Source organism: Balaenoptera musculus, chromosome 2 (genome assembly GCF_009873245.2).
Source record: "Balaenoptera musculus isolate JJ_BM4_2016_0621 chromosome 2, mBalMus1.pri.v3, whole genome shotgun sequence".
Classification (NCBI taxonomy): domain Eukaryota; kingdom Metazoa; phylum Chordata; class Mammalia; order Artiodactyla; family Balaenopteridae; genus Balaenoptera; species Balaenoptera musculus.
Genome location: NC_045786.1, coordinates 112,920,836 through 112,947,712, shown reverse-complemented (window position 1 = coordinate 112,947,712; position 26,877 = coordinate 112,920,836). Strand labels below are relative to the sequence as shown.

The window sequence follows — 26,877 nt, the reverse complement described above, 5'->3', positions numbered from 1 at the left end:
AACTCACACCATTTTGATAGCATGCTAACATCAGTTACTTAATCATTACAGATAACTTTGGAATAGATTTTAAAGTTATCTTCATCTTGAGTATTAGAATTAAGGCAAAATGAAAATAGAAGCAGTTTTAGTCCTAATGATGCTTAATTGTCAAGGAAAGATAAATATATGGGGAATTGCTTTTTTTAAAGGACAACATTCCATTTAGATTTCAACTTGTCACTTTAGTGAAAGTCTGTAGCTCCGTTACATTTTCCTTTTTTTTTTTTTTTTTTAAGTTTTTTTCCTTGAGTGGGAAAAAAAGTTATAGAATCATTATATGTAATCATCATAGAATGACATCCTTGCTGTCATTCTTCCCTCCCTCCATTATCTCTTCCATTTGTTTCTTTTTCTCTTTTCTTTTCTTTTTTTTTTTTTTTTTTTGGCTGCACTGCACAGCTTTCAGGAATCCCTTAGTTCCCCCACCAGGGATCAAACCCATGCCCCCTGCAGTGGAAGTGCAGGGTCCTAACCACTGGACCGCCAGGGAATTCCCTCTTCCATTTGCCTCTTTTTTTTCCATTTGAATACTTTGCTCTTCCTACTATCTTATCTTAATATTCACTCCATGGATCCTTTTGAGGCTTCAGGGTCTCGGGCCCAGCACCAAATGGTATTTGGGTCTTTGCTTTAGCCAGACCAACAGTAGTTCAGGATCCAGCTCCATACAGTTACATAGAGTCTTCAGTTAGTGTTTCCCCCCCTCCTACTTCATGCCCTAAATTTCAACATTTATTGTGATGATTGTCTTGGAAATTAAAGATTTCAGATGCTTAATGAGAATTCAAAAAAACTTTTTTAATGGTAAAATGTTTCTTGAATTTTTAGACTATGACAAGAAGAGGAAGTAGTCCAGGTAGCCTCGAAATTCCCAAAGACCTCCCTGATATTCTAAACAAGCAGAACCCAATGCGCCCTATTGATGACCCAGGTGTGCCCTCAGAATGGACTTCTCCTGCCAGTGCAGGGAGCAGTGATCTCATCAGCTCAGACAGTCATTCGGATTCTTTCAGCGCTTTCCAATATGATGGCCGAAAATTTGACAGCAAGTATCTTTTTTCTGTTTGAGCAGTACGGTTTTTGTTGATTTGTTTTCTGTTCGAGACTGACTGACAGTTTACGTAACCATCATATTCCTCTCTAACATTACTTAGGGGTTCCCATATACGTATTTTGATTTCATTTTCAGTGAAACTCCAAAAGACTTTTTAGGGAATCACTTCAAGTTGAGGCCTCTTTATTTTGCCAACTAAAGGCATTTAAAAAACAAAAAACACTGTTCTTTCATAGAACAAATGATATTTTAAGACCAGACACATAGACAGGAAAAAGGATGGACTTGGTGTTAGAATAAAGGGCAGTCATGGTTATGAGTTGGACTATTTCATGCAGTCGTATTTGGGGACCACTATCTAGTTATGGTCAGTGCTTCAGCATGTTCGGTACAGTTACGTTCAATGCTCTGGTACCCAGAACCTTACTTGAATAATTGCTTCATGTTAAAATGACATCAGTGATATTATTTGGTGCTATATTACTACCACATAGCTTTTCTGCTGTAATTCTGTATTACACTTGGCAATCAGTGAAGGGTACCAAAATTTAAAAGAAGAAAGTCGAAATCTTGGGAACCAACTTTGTGAAGAGCTGGGAGATGCATTGGAGAATTATGTTTCTTGCCGTCATGGATTATATACTACTCTGATCTTGGACTGGAAATATGATTTGAGAGAAAAATGACTCTTACCACATATGTGGCATTTTTATTATATATATCTCTCTTCTAGAGATTATAAAACTTGAAAAGCAGTTAAGTATATTTCCAGCTATCAGAAAAGAGGGATAAGAATAGTGATGATATATTGTATGTCTCTGTCCTTTTATCATTATTTTTGTTAATAATAGGCTATGAGGATCTTTAAAAACTTGTTTCTAATTATAAACTTCAAAGTGTTAACATTATTTACCGTTGCCTGAGTGGTATGTAAATAGAATAAATTTGGGGGCAATGTTCATATTTAATTATTTTGATGAAGTAGCTGTGTCTCTTTTGTAAATATTTTTGTTTTGTAATTGGAACTTCTGTACACTAGCATTTCTTCTTCCTATAGATTTTGGCTTTGGAGCTGATACTGGGAATGCATCCTCTGCTGATGTGGATTCAGGTTCTGGCCATTATCAGAGTGCTGAAGAGCAAGAAGTGGCTAGTCTAACCACACTTCACATCGATTCGGAAACAAGCAGTCTTAATCAACAAGCTTTTTGTACTGAAGTTGCAACGGTTACTGGTAAAGATACTCAAGGGAGTGTATTCCTTAAATGCATTTTTTTTAAGCCACCAAAGAACCTTTTCAGACTTGTATTTGATAGATTTTATGTATTACTTATTACTATTTAAGTATTATTTTTTTCACTCATCTTTATGTAACAATGGAGGGAAAAACACATTAATATAAGAGTTTCTTGACCTGGAGCCCACATGGATAAGCTTCAGGGAACTCTATGAACTCCTAATACCGTACGCAGAATTTTGTGTGTGTTTGCACCAGAGCATTTCCTGCAGCAATTTTTAAATAAATAACCAAAAAAAGTTGAGGTACTTGCACTTTACCTTTTTCATTGATTTTCAGAGTTAGCCTAGATTTTTGTAGATTTCTTTGGTAAACTGTTTATTATTGAAAACATAAAGCACACTGCCTAAAATAAGGTCTGTCAATAGACTAATAGACTGTATTACAGTAAATTAATACAGTAAATTATGCTTTTCAGCAACTTTTTATGTGTGGTCAAACCTGACAGTAATATGACAAGTGGGGTCCAAGAAATTGAGTCGTGAAAGGCAGGGTCACATTATCCCAAGAGCAGTACAGTGACCAGAGGCAGCCTGAGCAGCCTGCGGCCCGCACTGCAAGAGTTCCACTGTATCATCCAGATTCACTCTGGTTCCGACTGCAGTTTGACGCCCCTTTGATGGATGATGGATGAAATATCAATGGGGTGGTTTTTTTTTTTTTTTTTAATTAATCAACTAATTTATTTTTGACTGTGTTGGGTCTTCATTTCTGCGCGAGGGCTTTCTCTAGTTGCGGCGAGCGGGGGCCACTCTTCATCGCGGTGCGCGGGCCTCTCAGTATCGCGGCCTCTCTTGTTGCGGAGCACAGGCTCCAGACGCGCAGGCTCAGCAGCTGTGGCTCACGGGCCCAGTTGCTCCGCGGCATGTGGGATCTTCCCAGACCAGGGCTCGAACCCGTGTCCCCTGCACTGGCAGGCAGATTCTCAACCACTGCGCCACCAGGGAAGCCCCAATAGGGTGGTTTTTGCATCCTGTGGTTGGCTGGAACTTGAAAGACTGGAGCAGTGATGTCTGCATGTCTGAATTAGGCACATTTCTTCAGCCAAATCAAACTGGTGGAATTTGGCCAGTGAAATACTCAACAGGCAGGAACCCATCCTATGTTTTCACATTCTTCTTTTCCACATCTTTTCTACCAGAGGATAAGTAAGAACTTTAGCCTGCCCATTGCAGAATGAGGGCTGAGTGGAAGATAGGAGCCAGTTTGGTTGGATCCACAGTCTGATCGTTACAGAATTTAAGTTACTACTCAAAGAAGAATTCTTATTTTACAGTAAACACCTTTTACTGTAGTTGTTCTTAAACATAAACTTAGATGAAAATTTGGATGAAAAGATACTCAACATTACTAGTAACCAGGGAATATAAATAATCCGTAAGGTACCACTATACACATAATAAATCAGCTCAAGTTAAAAACACAATACTAGTGTTAAAGAGAGTGTGGAGCAACTGGAAATATCATACATTACATTATTATAATGGGAATGCAAAATGGTAGGGCCACTCTGCAAAGATACGGCAGTATCTTTTAAAATTAAACATACATTTACCATATGACCATTCCTAGGTATTTATTTCAAACATTTGTATGTGAAAGTTCATAACAGCATTATTCACAGTAGCTAAATTGAAAATAGTCCAAATATCCATTAACCAGTGAATGAATAATCAAATTGTAATGTATTCATTCATCCAGTATTCATTGAAATGGTACTCAGCAATAAAAAAGGAATTAAGTGCTAATATATGCAAAACCATAGCTGACTCTCAAAAATATGCTTTTAAATGAAAGATGTCAAGGCTAGCAATGTTAGTGGCATATAGCAATGGGCAAGTTTCTCTTCTCCTGAATTGCCTCAAGCCTGAAGTAAGTGAAATAAAGTAGCAGTGGGTACCAGAGTTTCTGTAGCTGGACCAGGAATGGAAGTATAGGCATTCTTGCTCTCACTGATGGCCCCTATTAATTGGTATGTCCAGTTCTCATTCCACACTAGTCCCATAGTAGACATGGAATGAGACTGCTAGCTATGAAATCTTGTACAGTATTATGATCTTATTGACCTCTTTGGCCAGTTTATAACCTGATTTATCTTTTGATGTTTTCAATTTGTGTTTTATTGGGCTTTTAAGCATTACATCTTAGGTGGAGGGTTTTGAATATATTCTTTGTGGTAATTTTATGAAATTATATTTACAGGTTCAGAAAGTGCCTCTCCAGTCCATTCAGCTCTGGGATCCAGGTCACAGACACCTTCTCCTTCCACACTGAATATAGATCACATGGAACAGAAGGATCTACAGCTCGATGAGAAGCTCCACCACTCTGTTCTGCAGACGCCAGATGACCTAGGCAATATTTGGAAATTAGATCTTTGCCATTTTTTTCTTTCAGGGCATTAGTGTCAGGAGATCTTAAATAAGGCATCTTAAATTTGATTATTTTATATATGTTATGTCAATATTATTGTAAGTCTTTTGGACTTTTCTGTCTTTGGGAAATTAATTAGTATAACATTTTTTTTCTTGCCCTTAGGAAAGATATTTGCATTCTGTTTTTTGTTATTTGATATTTTATTATAGTTGATTATAGTCCTGGTATTAGTGGTTACATTATTTTTGTATGTTATATTATCATTTATGATACCGTTTCCTAAAGCAGGAAATACATAATTTGGCATCGTTATTCTTAATATTTTATCTGAAGAACCTGCTGAATCAAAGTAGGCAGTCCAAATGAAGTATTTTTATATTTAAGTAAATGTTTAAAAGTGACTAGGAAGCCTTAGAAACTGCAAGTTAATAAAAAGTTATTTTTGTTAAGTTCTGCATCATATAACAAGCATCAGGATAAAAAGTCATTTTGCAAATATGCCAGAAAATTTGGTCAAGGACACAGTTGATAAGATATTTATAATGAATAATATAAAATACTAGTTTTCATTGGTAATGCAGCACATTTACTCTCTGGCCAAAGGAAGAAATTTAAAACCGTGTGACTTCTGCCCACCCCCCCCCCCCGCCCCCCCTTTTAAGGTACTCATTCTCTTAATATGCAATTACCTTGCAATTACATAGCCCTAATTTTCTGGTTTGTAGATTATTTCTGACCTTTTCTTTCCTCCTCTTGGCCTGCAGTTTTTTGGTTTTTTGGTTTTTATTTTCAGCTTTTTCCCCAACATTTGGAAAAAATTTCAAACTCATGGAAAAGTTGCAAGACTAGTAAAATGAATACCCATAAATCCTTCAGATAAATTCACCAGTTGTTAATATTTTACCACTTTATCTTTCTCTCTACCTATACACACACACACACACACACACACACACACACACACACACACGCATTAAAACAACCCTTTTTTTTTTCTGAGCCATTTAAGAGTGAATTGCAAGTATCAGACCCTTTACACCTAAACACTTCAGCAGGTATGTCCTAAGAATAAGTATACATTTCCTGCATAACCATAATATAAGGACCACGTTCAGGATATTTAACATTGATACATCATTGCAATTTTAGTCTATAGTCAGTCATCCTCAGTTGTTCCAATAATATCCTTCATAGTTACCAATCAGTTGAGTTATCACTATATTATTAAGGTTCTGTAGAATAGGGAGAGGTTAACAGTGATGGTTAACCCTGTAGTATTTTCTTAAATTTTTATTTTAGTGAATTTACACCAGAAACCTGTTTTTATTATTGTGAAAGACTGTCCAGTAACTTTTTAATAATATACTCAGTTATTGCACACTTTACATGCAGAGAAAAAAGTTAAACATTAAGAGTAAAGGATGTACATATACTGTGTGTGACTTTGTAAATTATCAGTACACTGAGATATTATCAAGCAGGAAAAAGTTTTTACTGACTTTCTAATGATTTTGCCTTTTCCATTATATACATTGCATAGAATGATGGCTTTTTTTTTTCTTTTTTAAGCTGGAGGAGATCTATAGTGATACCTACCTAAACCATCTATTTTACAGATGAGGAGCTGTAGCTTTAGGGAGGTTATTAAATAATTTGTACAATATCACATAATTAGTGACAGAAATGAGACTAAGACCCTAGGTTACCTATATGTCTATATCATGCCAATATTAATAAACAAAAGAAATGTAATTATGGAAATTTTAGATTATATTTAAATTATTTTTTTCATGCCATTGTGATATCCCTTTTAAGGCTAGGCCTGACTTAATTGTGAAATATAGAAATATATTTCTTCGGAAGGTTTAATTACAAAGAAATAAGCTTAGGAAGACTTCCTACAGGATCTGCCTTCAGCCTGAGATTTTTCTGTTAATTTGATGATGGAACTTGAAGTAGCTATTAGGTAAAAGAGAGAGTATGTATTTATAAATATGATCTTTATGTCAAACGTAAATTTCTCCATCTGGTATCTGCATCATTTTCTCCTAAGTTAAATCTAGATAGATGCACTATTGTATAAGTAATTATTGTCAAAATAAGGAATTATGAACTAGCGAGGTTTTGACCTTACCAGGAAAAAATAACACTGATGCATCTTAACATTTCTTTTATTCACTTTTGTAGATATTTAAGATTATTAATTTGACTCCTATGTGTTTTTGTGATCAATTCTCTAGAAAAATTACTGACACCAGTGAATTATTTTTTTCTATAGAAATCAGTGAATTTCCATCTGAATGCTGTAGTGTGATGGCAGGGGGAACTCTCACAGGATGGCATGCTGATGTTGCTACTGTAATGTGGCGAAGAATGCTGGGTATTTTGGGAGATGTCAACGCTATTATGGATCCTGAAATACATGCTCAAGTTTTTGATTACCTCTGTGAACTTTGGCAGAATCTAGCTAAGGTAAAAAAGAAAAAGATGAAAAGGGAGAAGGAAAGAAAAATAAAGTATTAAGAAGTAGGGAAAAAGCCTTAGATAACATCCACCCCCGCACTACGAACTGATGCCTTAACCATGTTTAAATATATAGTTAGTGGTAGGAACTAGATCTCAAGTTTAAGGTAAAACAAACTGGGAAAGAGAACACTTTTCATAAGTTTGTTGCATTTTATTTGAAAATTACAGATTAGAGATAACCTTGGTATTTCAACTGATAACCTGACCTCGCCTTCTCCACCGGTTTTAATTCCTCCACTGAGAATTCTTACACCTTGGCTTTTCAAGGTAAGCTTAATATATAAAATATTAATTAAAAAGTTTCATTTAGTAAATAAGTATGTGGTCAGTCTCAAACAGCAGAGAGAGAGAAGACTATTGTGTAGTCTTCTAGAGCACTTAGTTTTGTTTTTTGTGTGTTTTTGTGTTTTTTAGCTTTTGTTAAAATTTACTGAAGTATAGTTGATTTACAATGTTGTGTTAATTTCTACTCTACAGCAAGCAAAGCGCTTCAGTTATACATATATATATACATACTTTTTCATGTTGTTTTCCGTTATGGTTTATCACAGGATATTGAATATAGTTCCCTGTAGAGCACTTAATTTTTAACTAGCCATTAGGGGTTATATAGAGAGGAGAGTGGGCCTAGCAAAATTATTATTTAGGTTGCATCATTTTTATTGCTAAAACAAAAATGAATGTAGTAAATTATGTTTTTATTGTATTTAAATGAAATGTAAACCTCAGTTTTGTGTTATAGAATATGCTATGTACTTCTAAAGAACTAATTCTTTTAAGTATTATTTGATGTGTTTGGTGCATTTTCCTAAGTGAAACAGTGTATAAGTTATTCACACCTACACTGTATCATTTTAATGATAAAAATAATTTCAGTAATCCTGATATTTAGTTCATTAAAGAAAATGGGCCAACATAGAAATAAATGAAAACAAATATATTGCTTGCTATATTCAATTGTTTCAGTATTTAACAAACACTATTTGGTTTTGAGTATTAAAAACAACATCTTTCAATTGTAGGCAACCATGTTAACTGATAAATATAAACAAGGTAAATTACACGCCTATAAACTTATTTGTAATACAATGAAAAGAAGACAAGATGTTTCTCCAAATAGAGATTTCCTAACACACTTCTACAATATAATGCACTGTGGATTACTTCATATTGATCAGGTAAATATATGTACTTTCTAACAAGTCGCTTTATAAGTTTATCTTTGATTCTTTATTCTGTTTAACTCTTGACTTTCAAGGTGTAGAATTAAAAACATTCCCTTATATTGTAATTTATTTACAGATTTATTCCATTTATAACCTCATTTATTCTGAAACATAGTTTCAAAACAAGCTATTGTAGTTGGGAGATTGACTTGATTATTAAGTGCATCTTTCTTCTAATGTTATACGAACTGTTCACTTTTTGAAGAGATTAAAACATCCTTTGCTTACGCTGACAACATCTTCCTTTAATGTCCTAATGTACTTATTCTTAGGTATTTTGTAATTGTTACTTGATAACTGGCACTTGGGACTTATGTATTTGCTCAGCTAGTCATGCAGCAGTCAGAGGTTTTTTCCTACTCTAAGAGTCAGCACATCACATTTTCTTATTTTTATAAATTGTATTACCATAGTGACAAGTATATTGATTTGCATCAATATAGTCATTACATTAGATAGTCATAAATATGTCTCTAGAACATGACTTCACGGGTCTTGATCCTGGCCATAAAACTGAAAAGTATAGGAAGTTGCTGGTCAAAGTAATGTAAATGTTTGTAATCATAACGTAGTTAAATTTCACTTGCAGTTCATTTCAGGAGCATTAAATTAATATTAAAAGATGATAATAATGTATCTTTCTGAAAAGTGAAAAAACTTCTTGTGTTAATTTGAAATAATTATAGTTTTCTACCTTATAAACATGTCTCAAATAAAGTGATATTCTTAATTACTGGATAAAGAGCTTTCATTTAAATTGGATTGAGTAATACAGCCTGCTATACTGCATCCTCATGGTAAATTCCAAAGGGCAAAATGAATGAATAACCAAGTTGAGAATATTCCCTTAAAAATGCCTACGTCTGGATTTCTGAGGCTAGATGTCTATCATCAAAGGACTTCAATTTTTCTAAAAAAGAGAATTTCTCCAGTTGCCACATAACAGGTCATGCAACTTCAGACATCAGAGTTATCACATGGAAGCAAATAGGTGGCAGAAGGAACTACTCTGCAATTAAGTTTTACAACACATGGGCCTTATTTATTTTTTTTTTCCGGTTTTATCATTTTAATGAACATAAGCCAAAGAGTAAGGTCACAGACAAAAGTTTTTTTTTCATCTCTGTCCTTTCATCAGTTCCCAAGTCAACAAATATTCGGGCAGAGAATAAGAAAACCTTTAAAGCAAGAAACAGAAATGAGAAGAAAGCTAAGTGTGTATGTTGTTGTCAACATTTTTAACCTTTGCTTTCAGATTTATTTCAAAATATTTGCTTCTGGTGTCTGTGTCCTAAGCTGTAATGTATTTTGACTCAGCAGTCAGTGGACCACATTTTTGCCCGGGCTTATCCTCAGCTTCTTCAGTTCCACGTGGCAAGGGGACCATTTGGAGCATCCTTCCTTGTGAAGGAAGGTCCAACACAGCAAAGTTTGCTGTTGCTTTCCAGGTTGCCTTGGGAAGGGGGGGATGGTGGGAAGGTGTTGATGAAAAGAGAATAGAAACTTCAGTGGGGACCTTATTATTCTGCAAACCAATAATAAAGTAGAATGCTGCTTTCAGATGAAATAAAATTGTTGCTAAAATAAAATGATGCTAATAAATAGCATTAGCATCATACAGGAACTTGTCAGAAATGTAAATTCTTGACCCCATCCCAGACTTACTCAGTTAGTAATCTGATGGTAGAACCCACCAGTCTGTGGTTTAACAGTCCCTCCAGGTGAGTCTAACGGATGACATGGGCCTTATTTTTAACCCTCCGAAGCAGAGCCCCTTCTAACTGGCTCTCTAGGGTGAAAAAATAATGCTGTATTGATGTCAGTTAAAAAAAAAAAGTGTTTTCAGTTTACTTTCCCGTGACAAAATATAGTACTAAGCATGGATTCTTTGGAAGAATTAAAATTAGTCTTTCCAGTTAGCCAACCAGTTATAGTTATTACCTGTTTCATTATTTCATACATTGTCTATTTTTAAGGATATTGATTAGCTGATACCCAAGATTACATTTGTGATATTTTTCTTCTCCTCTTTTCTTTATTCCTAAGGATATTGTCAATACAATCATCAAGCACTGCTCACCTCAATTTTTTTCACTTGGTTTGCCTGGTGCCACAATGCTTATTATGGATTTTATTGTAGCAGCTGGTAGAGTGGCTTCTTCAGCTTTTCTCAATGTAAGTTTTTATTTCCTGTCCTTCACAATATAACAAACTGTGGTTAACCAAGATTCAGCTAACAGAGCAACAAAGGAAGAGCCATTGTTGATAAAATATAACAAACTGATGTTCAGGAAGATACGTAATTTAATTAGAATTGATTGTCTCTCCCACTTTAAAAAAAAAAAAAAAGTAAACAATTCTGAAGTGTAAGAAAGTACTAAAATTATTTGATAAATTGACCCAGGAGCTACAAAAATGGGTTAAATCTGATAAGCAAAACAATTTAAAATTGAGGAAATCTAAAGAAACAAACAGGGAGGGAAGAAAATTTTGAAAATGGGCAATGAGCTATATAGCAAAAGAGAAGAAAGAAATATAGGTGAGGTAACCCAGAAATATGCTGTAGGAGTAAACTCTAAAACAGCATGTGAGGATTTTTCATACAGTTTGGAGCTGTGAGACAATGCCAGGTAACTTAGTATAACTGGAACATGTTCAGATATAAGTGGCAGAAGTGAACTAAGGAGGAAGGCAGTAACTCTGTTTCTAGTACTCAAGAGGTTAGATTTCATCCTAAGGAAAGAATGAGTGGCCGTTGAAAGATTTTAAGCAGAGTGACATGATCACATTGGTATTTTAGAAAGATCACCCTGGAACAAAGTATAAATGAGAAATAATTGAACGTCTACTGAGAAAAACTAAAAGTATTTGGGAAAGAAAAATCAGTCATACTTGACTAGTGCTTTATAACTTGCAAAGCAGTTTAACATATGTTATTTCATTTATAAGCTGCAAAAGACCAACAGTGAATGAAAAGGAGTTCTGTTTGGGGCATAGGAAGCTGCCTGTTAGACACCCATGAGATGTCAGAAGGGCCACTGTATGTACAAGTCAGGACCTCAAAGGAGATGTCTGGACCAAAAATGGAAAGCTGGGAGACATTAGCTTACAGATGCTATTGAAAGCCATGAAACTGGATACAGTCACCTAGAGGAAATGTGCAAATAAGAGAACAACCCATATTTATAGCTAGTTATTAACCCTGTTTCCCTAGTTCCTGGAGAACAGTGATCATGTCTTACTTATCTTGGTATCTTCAGGGCCTGGCACAGCATCATGGTTATAGGTATTTATTAATTGAATCTGTAAATATATATTCAGCACTTAGTATGTGTTCAACATGGTGCTAAGCCCTTTTGTGGTTATTAAACTTTTGTTTCCCCTTGTGTACAAAGTGTTCCTTTGGGTGGAATATAGAAGGATATAGAATAAATGAGATACACATTGTACTCAGGGAACATATAGTCTGCTGCTGGGAAGATAGAAAAATATATTAACAACTATAGAATGTAGGACAACAAAGAGGTACCAGTAGGAGGAGCTTAGCATAGTGGTTAAAAGCATGGGTTCAAATCCCAGCTCTGCCACTTAATTAGCTGTGAGATCTTGTGCAAGTTACTTGATTTCTCTGTGTCTAAGTTTCTTCATCTATAAAATGGAGGTAACCTTCCTCATCTGGTTATTTTATGGGGATTTGAGTTAATATTTGTAACATGGTTGGAACATTATATGACACATTGTATGTGCAGTTTAAGTGTTTGTTAAACAAAATAAAATTATTTGGTAATTAAGACAGAGGAGAGATCTTTTTTTTTAAGGGATATCAGGAGGTTCCATGGAAAAGATATTTGAGTAGGTCCGTGAAAGATTAGTAGTATTCTTAAGAGTGAAAATGGAGAAGGGGGAAGGTATTCCAGGCATAGGGAAACAGGCATGAGTAAGCTGTGTCCTAGGAATGACAAATAATTCATTTTGTTTACAAGCTAGTTAGTCTAACTAGAGAGTAGTGGACACAAAGAACAGAAAGGTACTTTAGATCCCAGCTACCCAAAATGTGGTCTGCACACCAGAAACATTTGGCATGCAGAATCTCAGACCTCATCCCAGACCTACTGAAACAGAATATACATTTTAACTATATCCCAAATAATCGGTATGGACAGTAAAGATTGAGAAGCACTGCTTTAGACTCTATCTTGGAGGGTCTATTAATGCCGGGGATCAGATTATAATGCTATATTTTATATTAGATAAACAGTTGAATTTTTTAAAGTAGGGAGAGAGATGATTAAATCTGTGCTTTGCTAATGTTAAATAAGTGTATTAAACTGGAGATAGATTAAATGGAAGACAAACTAAATACGCTAAACAAGTTACAAGGCTATTGTAGTATTATCAGAGTACACAGATTATCAATCTCTTGGATACTGGCAAAAGCTGATAGAACTCAGAGGAGCCTGATGCATAAACCAATGCCATTTTTTTATGCATTTACTATGAAAACTATAACTTTTCAGTTAGCTGATTACTCCAGATGAGTAGTCGGCACATTTCCTACAGTCCTGATGTCCTTAGGCATCCATTTTATGTGACTAAACCTTCCTCCTATCTAGAAGGATACTACTTATGTAACATCCTTGGGAAAATTTAAAAAACAGTTGTTTTCTGTTCTCTGTGGTTCTTATGAGGAACACCTATTGAGAAAGCCTGCCTAGGAAGCCAAATCATTACAAGAAGTAAACCTGACACATCTCCACTGTAAGGTTTTGGGCAGTCTTTTCCGCTGGACGGTGTTGGAGATACACAGTCTAAATCTTGCTCTTTGGAGTTTCATTTTAGATCCCACACATATCATCTTCCTTTTGTTAATCCCCCCGCCCCCAGGCAGATTTCAAAGTAATTTGATTAGGTTTTGCCTTTCTTAATTACAGTTCCATTCCAGTTTTGCCTCCCATTATGCCCCACATACCTGAATGAATATTCCCAGTTTTTTTATCCAACTTTAAAGAAAAACCCTTAGCTAATCTCTATCATTAAATATTGGGGTTTTTTTTTTCAGTTTCATTTTTATAGTAAAATTGATTTTAAATCGGGATGGTGGGTGTGAGCTTACCCCACCCCATTATGCTGCTGGCCTTGTATCTGTAAATCTAGATTATTTTTTTAATATGGAAATGAGTTGTTTTGTTGAAAATCATAATAGAATACTACTCCATCACCTCTGTTATAACATTTATTAACAAGGAAATCCTTTGGAGATAGGTTCTTGTTTTATGGAAATAGAAGAAGTTTTATATTTCTAATAGATTGGTTTTAGCATTCTTGTTAGGTGTTATTAAACATATAAATCAATTTTTAGATATTTTAGTAAACAAAGGAATTTATCAGTAGGTGGCTGTTGATGTTAGGTGGGCATGCAAGAAGGCAGAGGAAAAAAGAAATGTTCAGTGCTGATACTTCAGAAATGGCTTAATACAGCTAAGGAAAAAAGATGAAAAGTTACCTTCATCTGCAGTCCAAGCATAATTTCTAATTTTGTTTTTAGTAAGTAGTATAGGTAGTGTTTTTATCATGTGCATAAGATCATAAAACATATCTAGACTAATGCCGGTGTCTTGAAGATATAGTGACCATTTTCATCCTTAGTTACTTTATTCATCCTTAGATAGTAACGGATATAATCTAGAGACCATGAGTCTTCTGCTCATTAGAACAATATGTTACGATGTGTGAGCTGCCTTTAGAATGAAAGTATTTATATTTTTCCTCAAAATTAGGGTAATTTTATGCTGTTAGCTAAAACTGTATTCCTGTCTACATACTCATTAGCTGTACCCACATTTCTGCTTATTAGCTGCTCTTAAAGAAAGCTCTACTATTTGTTCATTGCATTTATTGAGAATAACAGTAGTTTATGTGGAAAGTATAGATGAAAACCTAATCTTTTTGTGTTCCCCTTTCCTTTTTGAATTTTGTCTTGTACTCTGACTTCGCTGTGTAATCTGGTTAGGTAATACAGTAATTTTTCTGATAATTAAAGATTTTTAAAATCCAATACATAGGCACCAAGAGTGGAAGCACAAGTTCTTCTTGGATCTTTGGTTTGCTTTCCCAACTTATATTGTGAACTGCCTGCTCTCCATCCCAACATTCCTGATATTGCTGTGTCTCAATTTACAGATGTTAAGGTAAGAAATTAGGTGCTAATTTTTAGCGTTTAAATGACTTTATAATCATAGCAGTATATTAAGTAAAATTTGTGTTCTTCATTTTCCTCTCGAAATCCACGCAATTGTTGAAGAACTTTAGCCAGCTGTACCCCTCAGACACAAAGGCTGGAATGTCCATTAGGAACATAACCTTTTTTTTTTATAACTATTACTTTGGAAACATTTTCTCATTATTGAACCCACTCACATGTCATTATCTTAGGATTCATTCATTCACTCACTGAACATTTATTGAAATCCCATGAGCCATATACTATGCTGCTAATGTAAGGCTTCTAAGATTGAGATAGCACTCGACCTGCATATTTGACTGTCTCCTTCTCCCAGTTTTCCAAGGTGATGAATCAAACAATGTAATGGAATATTCTATTCTGCTATAGGAAACTGTGGAATTGGGGTGGAGATCCCATGTACCTGAAGCATTAACAGGCTTGAGTAAGAGATGGTGCAAAATTGAACTGTCTATACAATTGCTTACCCAGATAGTAAATCTTTAAAAAAAAAAAAAAAAAAGATAGTGTCTAATTAGGAGTAGACATACCCTAATTGTTGTTTACAAGCCTTTTTAAAAATTTCGAGTAAAAAAAATTGGTGAAAAGTTGTTTTGTGCCTCTGTAGAGGTCAGCCTCTGTTTGAAGGTGAAGGTGTGACATGATCAGCATCCTTAGTCCTCTGGACTCAGTAATTCTTAGACCAAGGTAGAGGGGAGTGGTGTGATCAGGTCTCCTAGTTAGGATAAAGGCACTTAGTGCTCTGGACCCAGCAATGTGCCTGGTAGTGAATAATTCCGTCACTAAGTCAAGACCTGTCTCTAACTGAATGCCCATGTATTATAAATTCCCACAGGTTTAACAGTCCTAAGAAGTTGTGCTTGTTATAGTAATTGCCAGATGGTCTCTGTTTGACCTGAATTGGCCCTAGAATTAGAAGGGAAAAGAGAATAAAGAAGGGACGAGAGAGGGGCGTTCTGTCTCCTCAGAAGTCATGCTGATGATTTTTTTTTAAACTTGTGCTTTCTCTGAAAGAAATGTTTTAAATCAAATTTTTGTCAGTAGTTTTGCATATACTTCCCATACCACCTGTATTTCTCTGTGCAGCATTTAATCACACTTGTAATTATTTTTCAGTGTCTGATTTATACTTTAGACAAATAAGTACCACAAGGTCTTAGTTACTGCTATATCCTCAGAGCTTAACACATTGCTTGGCATGTAGAATATACTCCGAAAACATTTGTTAAACAAGTGAACTTCACTTAAACATAAAATTGTAGGGGCCGATGCAAATTTATAATGATATTTAATTAAAACTATACAAATTGACCTTTGGTCTTCAGGGATGTAATGGCTTTGGTTTCTTCTATTTTCAGAAGATCCTGAAGGTCAAAGATAGGTAAGAGTTTCAATTTGCTTAGGCCGTTTTGAGTTTCTTTGGGCTTAGCCTAGCCTACTGTATGTGATTTGTATGATCAGAGCGGCCTTGTCCTTTGCTGGCCATTGTATAGGCAGTAATGGCTGAAGTGATTTTTTAAAAAAACCAAAATAAAACTATTACATAGAAAGCTCTTGGGCTTAAACAATAGGTAGCTTCCAAGTACCTATTAATTGCTAGCCATTGGGCTAGGTGCTAAATTCACAAAGATAAGTAGAATGTTACTCCTCTAAGGAGCTTACAATCTATATAGCTGATAAATCCTTAATGAGTGAATAATTGAATGATTTTTAAAAACCATATTAACTATTAACTAGCACTTATCCCAAAACTCACACATAAGAAGAGGAAGCTTTCTTTTAAATAATAATTCTCAAAGTCGTGAAAAGTTTTGTTCATACCTTTGAGCTATTAAATCTGCTTTAATTATCTTTATAGTGAGCATTTTATCACTCTTCTAATCAGGAAAAAAGTTTTTGAACATATACATTTGGTGATAAATTTCAAAAATCATTTGTCTGCTATAACAAAATACTACAGACTGGGTAGCTTATAAGTGACAGAAATTTATTTCTCACAGTTCTGGAGGCTAAGTCCAAAATCAAGGCTCTAGCATAATCACATTCTGGTGAAGGCCCTCTTCCTGGTTCATAGCCGGTGCCTTCTTGCTGTGTCCTCACAGAGTAGAAGGTGCTTAGGGAACTCTGTGGGAGTCTCTCTTATTTATAAGAGCATTCATCCCATTCATAAAGGCCCCACTCTCATGGCCTAAGTACCTCCTAGTACCATCATCTTCAGGGGTTAGGATTGCAACGTACGAATTTGGGGGGGGGGCACAAACATTCAGACCATACCATTGTTTTATTTATTTATCTAATTTTATGAATAACATTGGAATATACTAAAAGTATGTACATGAGAACGAAAAATGTCTGTTTTATTTTGCTATTGTATCCCTAGCGCCTGACACAGTGCCTGGGTCCGTGGTGGCTATTTAATAAATATTTGTTAAATAAATGAATGAAAAATCTTAGTCATTGCTACTATTTCTCCTTCATTTTAGGAACTTATAATCAAAACTGTATTAAGCTCGGCAAGAGATGAGCCCTCTGGTCCTGCACGGTAAGTCAGATATTCTTAAGACTTGACATGGCTATTCTGTGTTTGTAGTTTTTATTTTAGAAGTTAACTGAATTATTTAGCAGTCCAGATTGTTTCAGATACTCAAAAGCTATTCTAAGTCACAAATTTAAATTATTTGGATGATTAAATACTTTTTTTCATTATTTAAATATGAACCTTCCCTTCAGTAAAAAAATAAAATCCTAGTCACCTCCTTCAGTATCTTCACCTTCTGTGTCCAAAATGATTTCTTTTAATTGTATTTAAGTAGGTTTTGCTTTCCCTTCAGATTATATTTGTCACTGTCTCTTATGTAGTACCTTGAAATATGGTACTAGTTACCCAATGAATGTTTGTTAAATTGAATTAAAATATTTTTATTGTAGAAAGTAATATATCTAAGAAAATAGTATATATTAATATTTATAAATATTTAATCAGGATATTTTTTAAAAATAGAATGTAAATAATAAGATTTTAAAATGTTTTTGTTTTTAAATACCTCATTAAGAAGTGAAAACTGTGGCATTTTGTCTGTGTTACTAAACTTTTATCAAAAAGGTTGATTTAAATCAGCATGTTGCCTAACATATAAGCTTAGAAGCTTATACCCCAGAATCTGACTAGTAGCAGAAAGTTGAGCCATACTGGGAATAATCTAGATTATTTTGACATCTTGAAGAATGTAGGAAACTGTACACACACACGCACACACAAAAACTGATCTTAACCTTTATAAAGCAAAAACCAAAAAACAAAAACTTAAGCATTTGTCCTCCCAGTCTGTGCCTTTTACTGTGGCTTTAGTTAGCTGCATCTATGGAGAACTTTGCTTCACTTCACAGTTTATTGTTATTTTAGGATTACAGCTCCTTCCACTGCTAAACCTGTCACTTGGTTATTTAGATCTATAAATGTTACATAAGATTGATGGGTGGACAACAGTAGAGAAGAAAGGAAGCTGTAGACCTCACATAGAAGACTTTCTATAGTTTTGATAGTAAATTAGTAGCATTAACACTGATAGACTGAAAGAAGGGACTTAACTTCTGATCCATTATGTTCAGGAAGAAAAATATTTCTGCATTGAATTGTTCTGAAATTTAGCATTCTACTGAATTTAATTTAAGAATATCAGTATCAGGACATGCAAGATATATCAGGAAACTAGAAGGAGCTGACTTTTTTTTAATACTCAGAAACATTGTATGCTTCATCAGAAGCTTATACATGAACACACTAATAGAATTTTTACTGATTCTGATCATCAGATTACTTTCTTCAAGCTGAAACTCAGTTGAAGTAGGGAACTGAAGTTTCACAAGACATTAGGAAACAGAACAAAGATTCTCCAAGTTCTGTTTCTGTTGGAATTCCTTTATAAAGTGTATAAATTTTATTTGTGGTCCCAATTTGTTTTAAAAAGAATTTGTATCTAGCTATGTTAAATGTAAAAGATATGAAAATAATATCTTACTGACTGCTGCTATCAGTCAATAACATTACACTTTCCTTTTTTTAAAAAAAAAAAAAAATTTGTTTATTTTTGTCTGCGTCGGGTCTTCGTTGCTGCCCGCAGGCTTTTTCTAGTTGTGGCGAACAGGGGCTACTCTTGGTTGTGGTGCATGGGCTTCTTATTGTGGTGGCTTCTCTTGTTGCAGAGCATGGGCTCTAGGTGCTCGGGCTTCAGTAGTTGTGGCACGCGGGTTCAGTAGTTGTGGCACACGGGCTTAGTTGCTCCACGGCATGTGGGATCTTCCCGAACCAGGACTCAAACCTGTGTCCCCTGCATTGGCAGGCGGATTCTTAACCACTGTGCCACCAGGGAAGTCCCCACTCTTTCCTTTTTGAAAGCGTGTTGCATATTTGTTTGGGAAGCTTTATGACAATATCAATTTATCAGTATGGGTTTGTTAGAAAGATCCTGTGTGTTATCCCCACCTATGATCTTGGTAATAAATTATAGTTGAAAATAAGGCTTAGAACAGGGAACTCTACTCAATATTCTGTAATAACCTATATGGGAAAAGAATCTGAAAAAGAATGGATGTATGTATATGTATAACTGAATCACTTTGTTGTATACCCTGAAACACAATATTGTAAATCAACTATACTCCAATATAAAATAAAAATTAAATTAAGTTAAAAAAAATAAGGCTTAGAGTTTGGGGGATGTGCTTTCCTCCACTTTATCTTCCTAAGTAACAAATTTATTAATTAACAGTAATAAATTGATTAATTAGCAGAGTAACAAATTGATTAATTCACCTAAACAGTGCATGTTCACTCTGGGTTGGTTGGTTGTGGGTGTTTTGGTTGTGGTGGTGGTGTCATTTCATTTAAACGCTCATCCACTTTTATTTATATCATTATTGGTTGCCTTTTCTGCAGATGTGTAGCACTTTGCAGTTTAGGTATTTGGATTTGTGAAGAACTAGTCCATGAGTCTCATCATCCTCAAATTAAGGAAGCTCTGAATGTAATTTGTGTTTCCTTAAAGGTAAGTAAATAAATAAATAAATATTTAGTGGACTATATTAAGATAGTATAGAATGCATGATTATTTTTCTCTAAATGTTAATTATATATTGTGCCCTTACAGAATAAAACATTTAATAGATATTTTCATTAATTTATTATTACATTATTTCTTTGATTCCGACTTTTTCCTTAAGAATAGTTCTACTCTTGATTTTAGGATATCTTGGTGATGACCTATTTTATCTCAAATTTTATGTATTTGGCTTTGTCTTTAAGATACATATGGATGACTTCTAAAAAAGGAAACCAGTCATTTAACAACATTTGTAGGGCTTTTCATCATTTCTTAATCAGTATTTTTGTAACCTACCCTTCGATCTTTATTACTTCCTGAATTCTTGAGCTATTCAATTTTTGGCTTTATCATTCAAGTTAAATGCCCTCTTTGTGACCAGAATAAGATTTGCTCAGAAATAATAACCTGATTATTTGGAGAGTCTGAATGAATAAATGGATATTTTTTATTTGTAAAAAGATGAGTGATATTATTTTTTGTCCTAAGACTTGTATTATAATATCTGTATAGAACTCTAAACACACAAAGTACAAATATTACTTATTTGACGGATATTTCTGAGTATATACTATGTTTGAGGTGCTTTGCTAGGCAGAGTGAGGAATACCAGAATGAAAAAGAAATATAAATACTAGATTGAAGAGATTAATAATATGATGGCTGAAAAAGATGAAAATAAGTGTCATAAAATATAAAAAGCTGAGAGAACTAAATGAGTGGTGCATATAAACTGCTGATTGAGTTCAGAGAAAGCAGAGGTCACTTTGACTTAGGTATCAGAGAAGACTTTGGAAAGAGGAAGTATGTGGTCAGGGCTTGAAGAGTGGGTGAGATTTGGTCATAGAGAGATAAGCATAAAAAGTTTGACTTTATACCACTGGGGAGTCACCTAAGATTTTTAAGCATAGAGAACGTCAGCATCAGAACAGTTCTTCAGAAGATAATATGGAAGTATTGAGTATAGTAAGTAGATTGCAATGGGGAAAGATGGGATAACAAGATTAGCAGTTTAGAGGCCATTCCAGAAATCTAGGTAAGAGAAAATGGAGTAAAACTTTAATGAGGACAGTCAAACGTTACAAAGAAAAAATAAAATTAATTATATCTTTGGAATGTGTTATGATTTTTTCATTTTGCAGGTGTATATTTATCTTCCTAATAATATTTTAATAAACACAAATATAGAATGACAAAAATAAGCATGTATACAATTTAAAATTTTTTAGCAGCTAATGCAGAGATGAATAATATCAGGAAGAAATTTTTTATAACAGTGCTTTTTTGTTTTTGTTTTTTTCTTCTTATTATTACAGTTTACAAATAAAACAGTAGCCCATGTAGCTTGTAACATGCTTCACATGCTGGTTCATTATGTACCTAGACTTCAGATTTACCAGCCTGATTCTCCCTTGAAAATTATTCAAGTAAGTAATTTCTCATTTATTTCTTATTATGACTTGTTAAAGATCCTTAGATTTGGATACCTTGAGATATAAAATTATTTAATAGTTTTCTTTAAATTTTGTATAGCTAAATAATGGCCACTCAGGGTACTTTTTTGAGATATCAAAGTTCATGACAGTCCCTTTCTATATTATGTTAAGAGATTATGTGGTTGGTTTTAAATGCTACATGTAAATTTATCATTGCTGTTGTCTTTATAATGTATATTAGGCTTCATTCCCTGTCTTAGGTTAGAAAACATACCATCCCTCCAGTTACCAAAATCAGGAGATTATTTTGATTCATTCCTTTCCTTTCCTCTTCAGCCAGTCATTTATGAAGTGGTTTATTTTTATTTTTTATTTTTTTAATTCTGTGTGTTCTATGCTTCCTACAATACATGACATTTTTCAGCCCTTAATTATTTCTTTCTTGAGATACTATAATAACCTTCTAAACTGGTTTCCTGGCTTCTGAGGTCATCCCCTCCAAGTCATCATTCACACTGACATGACTCTTATGTCACTTTCCTGAAGAACAAACAAACAAACAAAATCTCTGAGTGGTTTTCCTTTGTCTATAAAGTAAGACCCAAACTCTTTAGCTGGGAATTAATTCGAGGCCTCCAGATGAGGACCCAACCCATCTTTTCAGAATCATGTACCGATTCCTTTTATGAAATACCCTGTAGTCTAGGCACCTGAGTCAGCTATTATCCCCTAAACATACCCCTCACTCTCTTCTTCTTACCTAAGATGTTTTACTTTTCTCTACCTGCCCCCCCCCCGCATCTTTCAGTGATTGGTTTAAATACCATCTCCTCAAAAAATAAGAATCCTTACTTGTTCTCTCCAACCAGAATTTATCTTTCTTATCTTCATATTTTTATAACATTTTTAGGAAAGATAGTAATTAATATTGCTATATACTACCATGTATCAGTCACTATACTAGTCACCTTTTCATATGTTACCTCATTTAATTCGTAAAAAGTCATTTGAGGTGGACTGTTATCCCTGCCTCCTCTCCTCCCTTTATTTAAGATGAGAGAACTGAGGAGATAGCAACTATATAAAGTCATAAGCTAACAGGGTAGAAACAGGGTTCAAACCCAAGTCTGTAAAATTTCAAGTCTAGACTTTTCCCACTCAACCATGTCGCCAGGCCCTACTTTAGCACTAAATATATTTGTGTAAAAATTCTAAGCTCCAAATGGAAACAATAAAGCTTTTTGCAGCGGCAAAAAAAAAAAAAAAAAAAAAAAAAAATTCTAAGCTTCTTGGGACTTCCCTGGTGGTGCAGTGGATAAGATTCCATGCTCCCAATGCAGGGGGCCCAGGTTTGATCCCTGGTCAGGGAACGAGATCCCACATGCGTGCCGCAACTAAGAGTTTGCATGCCACAACTAAGGAGCCTGTGAGCCGCAACTAAGGAGCCTGCGTGCCGCAACTAAGACCCGATGCAACCAAATAATAAATATTTTTTTAAAAAAATTCTGAGCTTCTTTAAGACAATGGCATTTTTTAAAATTATTTTTTATGCCTAGGATGACTTGCATGTAGAATCCCTTAGGTAAATAATCTGTTGAGTTGAATATAGTATTATGGTTAAGAGGTTGGGTTTGAAGGTTAGACCTGGTTTAACTAACCCCTGACTCTGCCATTTACTAACTTTGTAACTATCAACAAATTACTCAGTCCTCTAAATTCTGGCTTTCTTTATCTTTACATTTGGGGTAAAAATACCTACCTCACAGAGTTGCTCTGAAGACTAAATGAGAAAATATATGTAACACGCTGAGCACTTTTTGCCATAAAAGTGATGGGACATAAATTTTAATAAATGTTGGCAGCAGCTACCATCATTATCATGCAGGACATGATAACTGGATGTAAATGTGAATGTTCATATATATGTCTATTAGTATTAAAACATTTGAAATTTTAAAACTCGAAAATTTTACCCTTTAAGATTGATTATTCTATTGAAAGTTAAGGTGTTCTTTAAGTAAGCATATTTTTTTTGTTCATTTGAAGGCCTCCAAATCCTTTCCCTTATTTTCTTCATCAGTTTGTATATTATTAATACTTATCTAAGTAATTCTTAGAGTTTTTGCAGATTGCTTCACTGTACATTATAGTGGCCAGTGCCTATGGATAAATGGTTATACTTTACCTCTAATTGAATGAAGAGATGAAATTCTAAAATAGTAGAGCATTTCACTAATGGTTACCTACTTACATAGTTAGGAATAGAAGCCCAATGCTATTACTAGTATTAAGTATTAATCTAATATACTAGATTCTATTAGTGTGTAAAGCCTTTTTTTTTTTTTTTTGTCTGAAACATTTATGTTAACATATTTCCATACAAATAACACAATGAAAGTTTAGTATTAGTTGTTTTGTTTGTTTTTTTATACTGCAGGTTCTTATTAGGCATCAGTTTTATACACATCAGTGTATACATGTCAATCCCAATCGCCCAATTCAGCACACCACCATCCCCACCCCACCGCAGTTTTCCCCCCTTGGTGTCCATATGTCCATTCTCTACATCTGTGTCTCAACTTCTGCCCTGCAAACCGGCTCATCTGTACCATTTTTCTAGGTTCCACATACATGCATTAATATACGATATTTGTTTTTCTCTTTCTGACTTACTTCACTCTGTATGACAGTCTCTAGATCCATCCACGTCTCAACAAATGACTCAATTTCGTTCCTTTTTATGGCTGAGTAATATTCCATTGTATATATGTACCACAACTTCTTTATCCATTCGTCTGTTGATGGGCATTTAGGTTGCTTCCATGACCTGGCTATTGTAAATAGTGCTGCAATGAACATTCGGGTGCATGTATCTTTTTGAATTACGGTTTTCTCTGGGTATATGCCCAGTAGTGGGATTGCTGGGTCATATGGTAATTCTATTTTTAGTTTTTTAAGGAACCTCCATATTGTTCTCCATAGTGGCTGTATCAATTTACATTCCCACCAACAGTGCAAGAGGTTTCCCTTTTCTCCACACCCTCTCCAGCATTTGTTGTTTGTAGATTTTCTGATGATGCCCATTCTAACAGGAGTGAGGTGATACCTCATTGTAGTTTTGATTTGCATTTCTCTAATAATTAGCGATGTTGAGCATCTTTTCATGTGCTTCGTGGCCGTCTGTATGTCTTCTTTGGAGAAATGTCTATTTAGGTCTTCTGCCCATTTTTGGATTGGGGTGTTTGTTTCTTTAATATTGAGCTGAATGAGCTGTTTATATATTTTGGAGATTAATCCTTTGTTCGTTGATTCATTTGCAAATATTTTCTCCCATTCTGAGGGTTGTCTTTTCGTCTTGTTTATGGTTTCCTTTGCTGTGCAAAAGCTTTGAAGTTTCATTAGGTCTCACTTGTTTATTTTTGTTTTTATTTCCATTACTCTAGGAGGTGGATCAAAAAAGATCTTGCTGTGATTTATGTCAAAGAGTGTTCATCCTATGTTTTCCTCGAAGAGTTTTATAGTGTCCAGTCTTATATTTAGGTCTCGAATCCATTTTGAGTTTATTTTTGTGTATGGTGTTAGGGAGTATTCTAATTTCATTCTTTTACATGTAGCTGTCCAGTTTTCCCAGCACCACTTATTGAAGAGACTGTCTTTTCTCCATTGTATATCTTTGCCTCCTTTGTCATAGATTAGTTGACCATAGGTGCGTGGGTTAATCTCTGGGCTTTCTATCTTGTTCCATTGATCTATGTTTCTGTTTTTGTGCCAGTACCATATTGTCTTGATTACTGTAGCTTTGTAGTATAATCTGAAGTCAGGGAGTCTGATTCCTCCAGCTCCATTTTTTTCCCTCCAGACTGCTTTGGCTATTCGGGGTCTTTTGTGTCTCCATACAAATTTTAAGATGATTTGTTCTAGCTCCGTAAAATATGCCATTGGTAATTTGATAGGGATTGCATTGAATCTATAGATTGCTTTGGGTAGTATAGTCATTTTCACAATGTTGATTCTTCCAATCCAAGAACATGGTATATCTCTCCATCTGTTGGTATCATCTTTAATTTCTTTCATCAGTGTCTTATAGTTTTCTGCATACAGGTCTTTTGTCTCCCTAGGTAGGTTTGTTCCTAGGTATTTTATTCTTTTTGTTGCAATGGTAAATGGGAGTGTTTCCATAATTTCTCTTTCAGATTCTTCATCATTAGTGTATAGGAATGCAAGAGATTTCTGTGCATTAATTTTGTATCCTGCAACTTTACCATATTCATTAATTAGCTCTAGCAGTTTTCTGGTGGCAGTTTTAGGATTCTCTATGTATAGTATCATGTCATCCGCAAACAGTGACAGTTCTACTTCTTCTTTTCCAATTTGTGTTCCTTTTATTTCTTTTTCTTCTCTGATTGCCGTGGCTAGGACTTCCAGAACTATGTTGAATAATAGTGGTGAGAGTGGACATCCTTGTCTCGTTCCTGATCTTAGAGGAAATGCTTTCAGTTTTTCACCATTGAGAATGATGTTTGCTGTGGGTTTGTCATATATGGCCTTTATTATGTTGAGGTAGGTTCCCTCTATGCCCACTTTCTGGAGAGTTTTTATCAGAAATGGGTGTTGAATTTTGTCAAAAGCTTTTTCTGCATCTATTGAGATGATCATATGGTTTTTATTCTTCAATTTGTTAATATGGTGTATCACACTGATTGATTTGCGTATATTGAAGAATCCTTGCATCCCTGGGATAAATCCCACTTGATCGTAGTGTATGATCCTTTTAACGTGTTGTTGGATTCTGTTTGCTAGTATTTTGTAGAGGATTTTTGCATCTGTATTCATCAGTGATATTGGTCTGTAATTTTCTTTTTTTGTAGTGTCTTTGTCTGGTTTTGGTATCAGGGTGATGGTGGCCTCATAGAATGAGTTTGGGAGTGTCCCTTCCTCTGCAATTTTTTGGCAGAGTTTGAGAAGGATGGGTGTTAGCTCTTCTCTAAATGTTTGATAGAATTCACCTGTGAAGCCATCTGGTCCTGGACTTTTGTTTTTTGGAAGATTTTTAATCACAGTTTCAATTTCATTACTTGTGATTGATCTGTTCATATTTGCTGTTTCTTCCTGGTTCAGTCTTAGAAGGTTATACCTTTCTAAGAGTTTGTCCATTTCTTCCAGGTTGTCCATTTTATTGGCATAAAGTTGCTTGTAGTAGTCTCTTAGGATGCTTTGTATTTCTGCGGTGTCTGTTGTAACTTCTCCTTTTTCATTTCTGATTTTATTGATTTGAGTCCTCTCCCTCTTTTTCTTGATGAGTCTGGCTAATGGCTTATCAATTTTGTTTATCTTCTCAAAGAACCAACTTTTAGTTTTATTGATCTTTGCTATTGTTTTCTTTGTTTCTATTTCATTTATTTCTGCTCTGATCTTTATGATTTCTTTCCTTCTGCTAACTTTGGGTTTTGTTTGTTCTTCTTTCTCTAGTTTCTTTAGGTGTGAGGTTAGATTGTTTACTTGAGATTTTTCTTGTTTCTTTAGGTAGGCTTGTATAGCTATAAACTTCCCTCTTAGAACTGCTTTTGCTGCATCCCATAG

At 34.7% G+C, this 26,877-nt stretch overlaps 1 protein-coding gene across 1 annotated transcript in view; it reads left to right on the top strand.

Annotated features, from left to right (window-relative positions):
• Positions 1-26,877, top strand: part of RALGAPA1 (Ral GTPase activating protein catalytic subunit alpha 1) — a 224,228-nt gene that overhangs the window by 110,331 nt on the left and 87,020 nt on the right. The window contains 11 exon segments of the mRNA XM_036842171.1: positions 871-1,087; positions 2,154-2,330; positions 4,596-4,748; positions 7,048-7,241; positions 7,464-7,562; positions 8,318-8,473; positions 10,568-10,696; positions 14,584-14,709; positions 17,246-17,304; positions 19,699-19,807; positions 21,178-21,288. Of these exon segments, the coding sequence (XP_036698066.1) occupies positions 871-1,087; positions 2,154-2,330; positions 4,596-4,748; positions 7,048-7,241; positions 7,464-7,562; positions 8,318-8,473; positions 10,568-10,696; positions 14,584-14,709; positions 17,246-17,304; positions 19,699-19,807; positions 21,178-21,288 (1,530 nt within the window).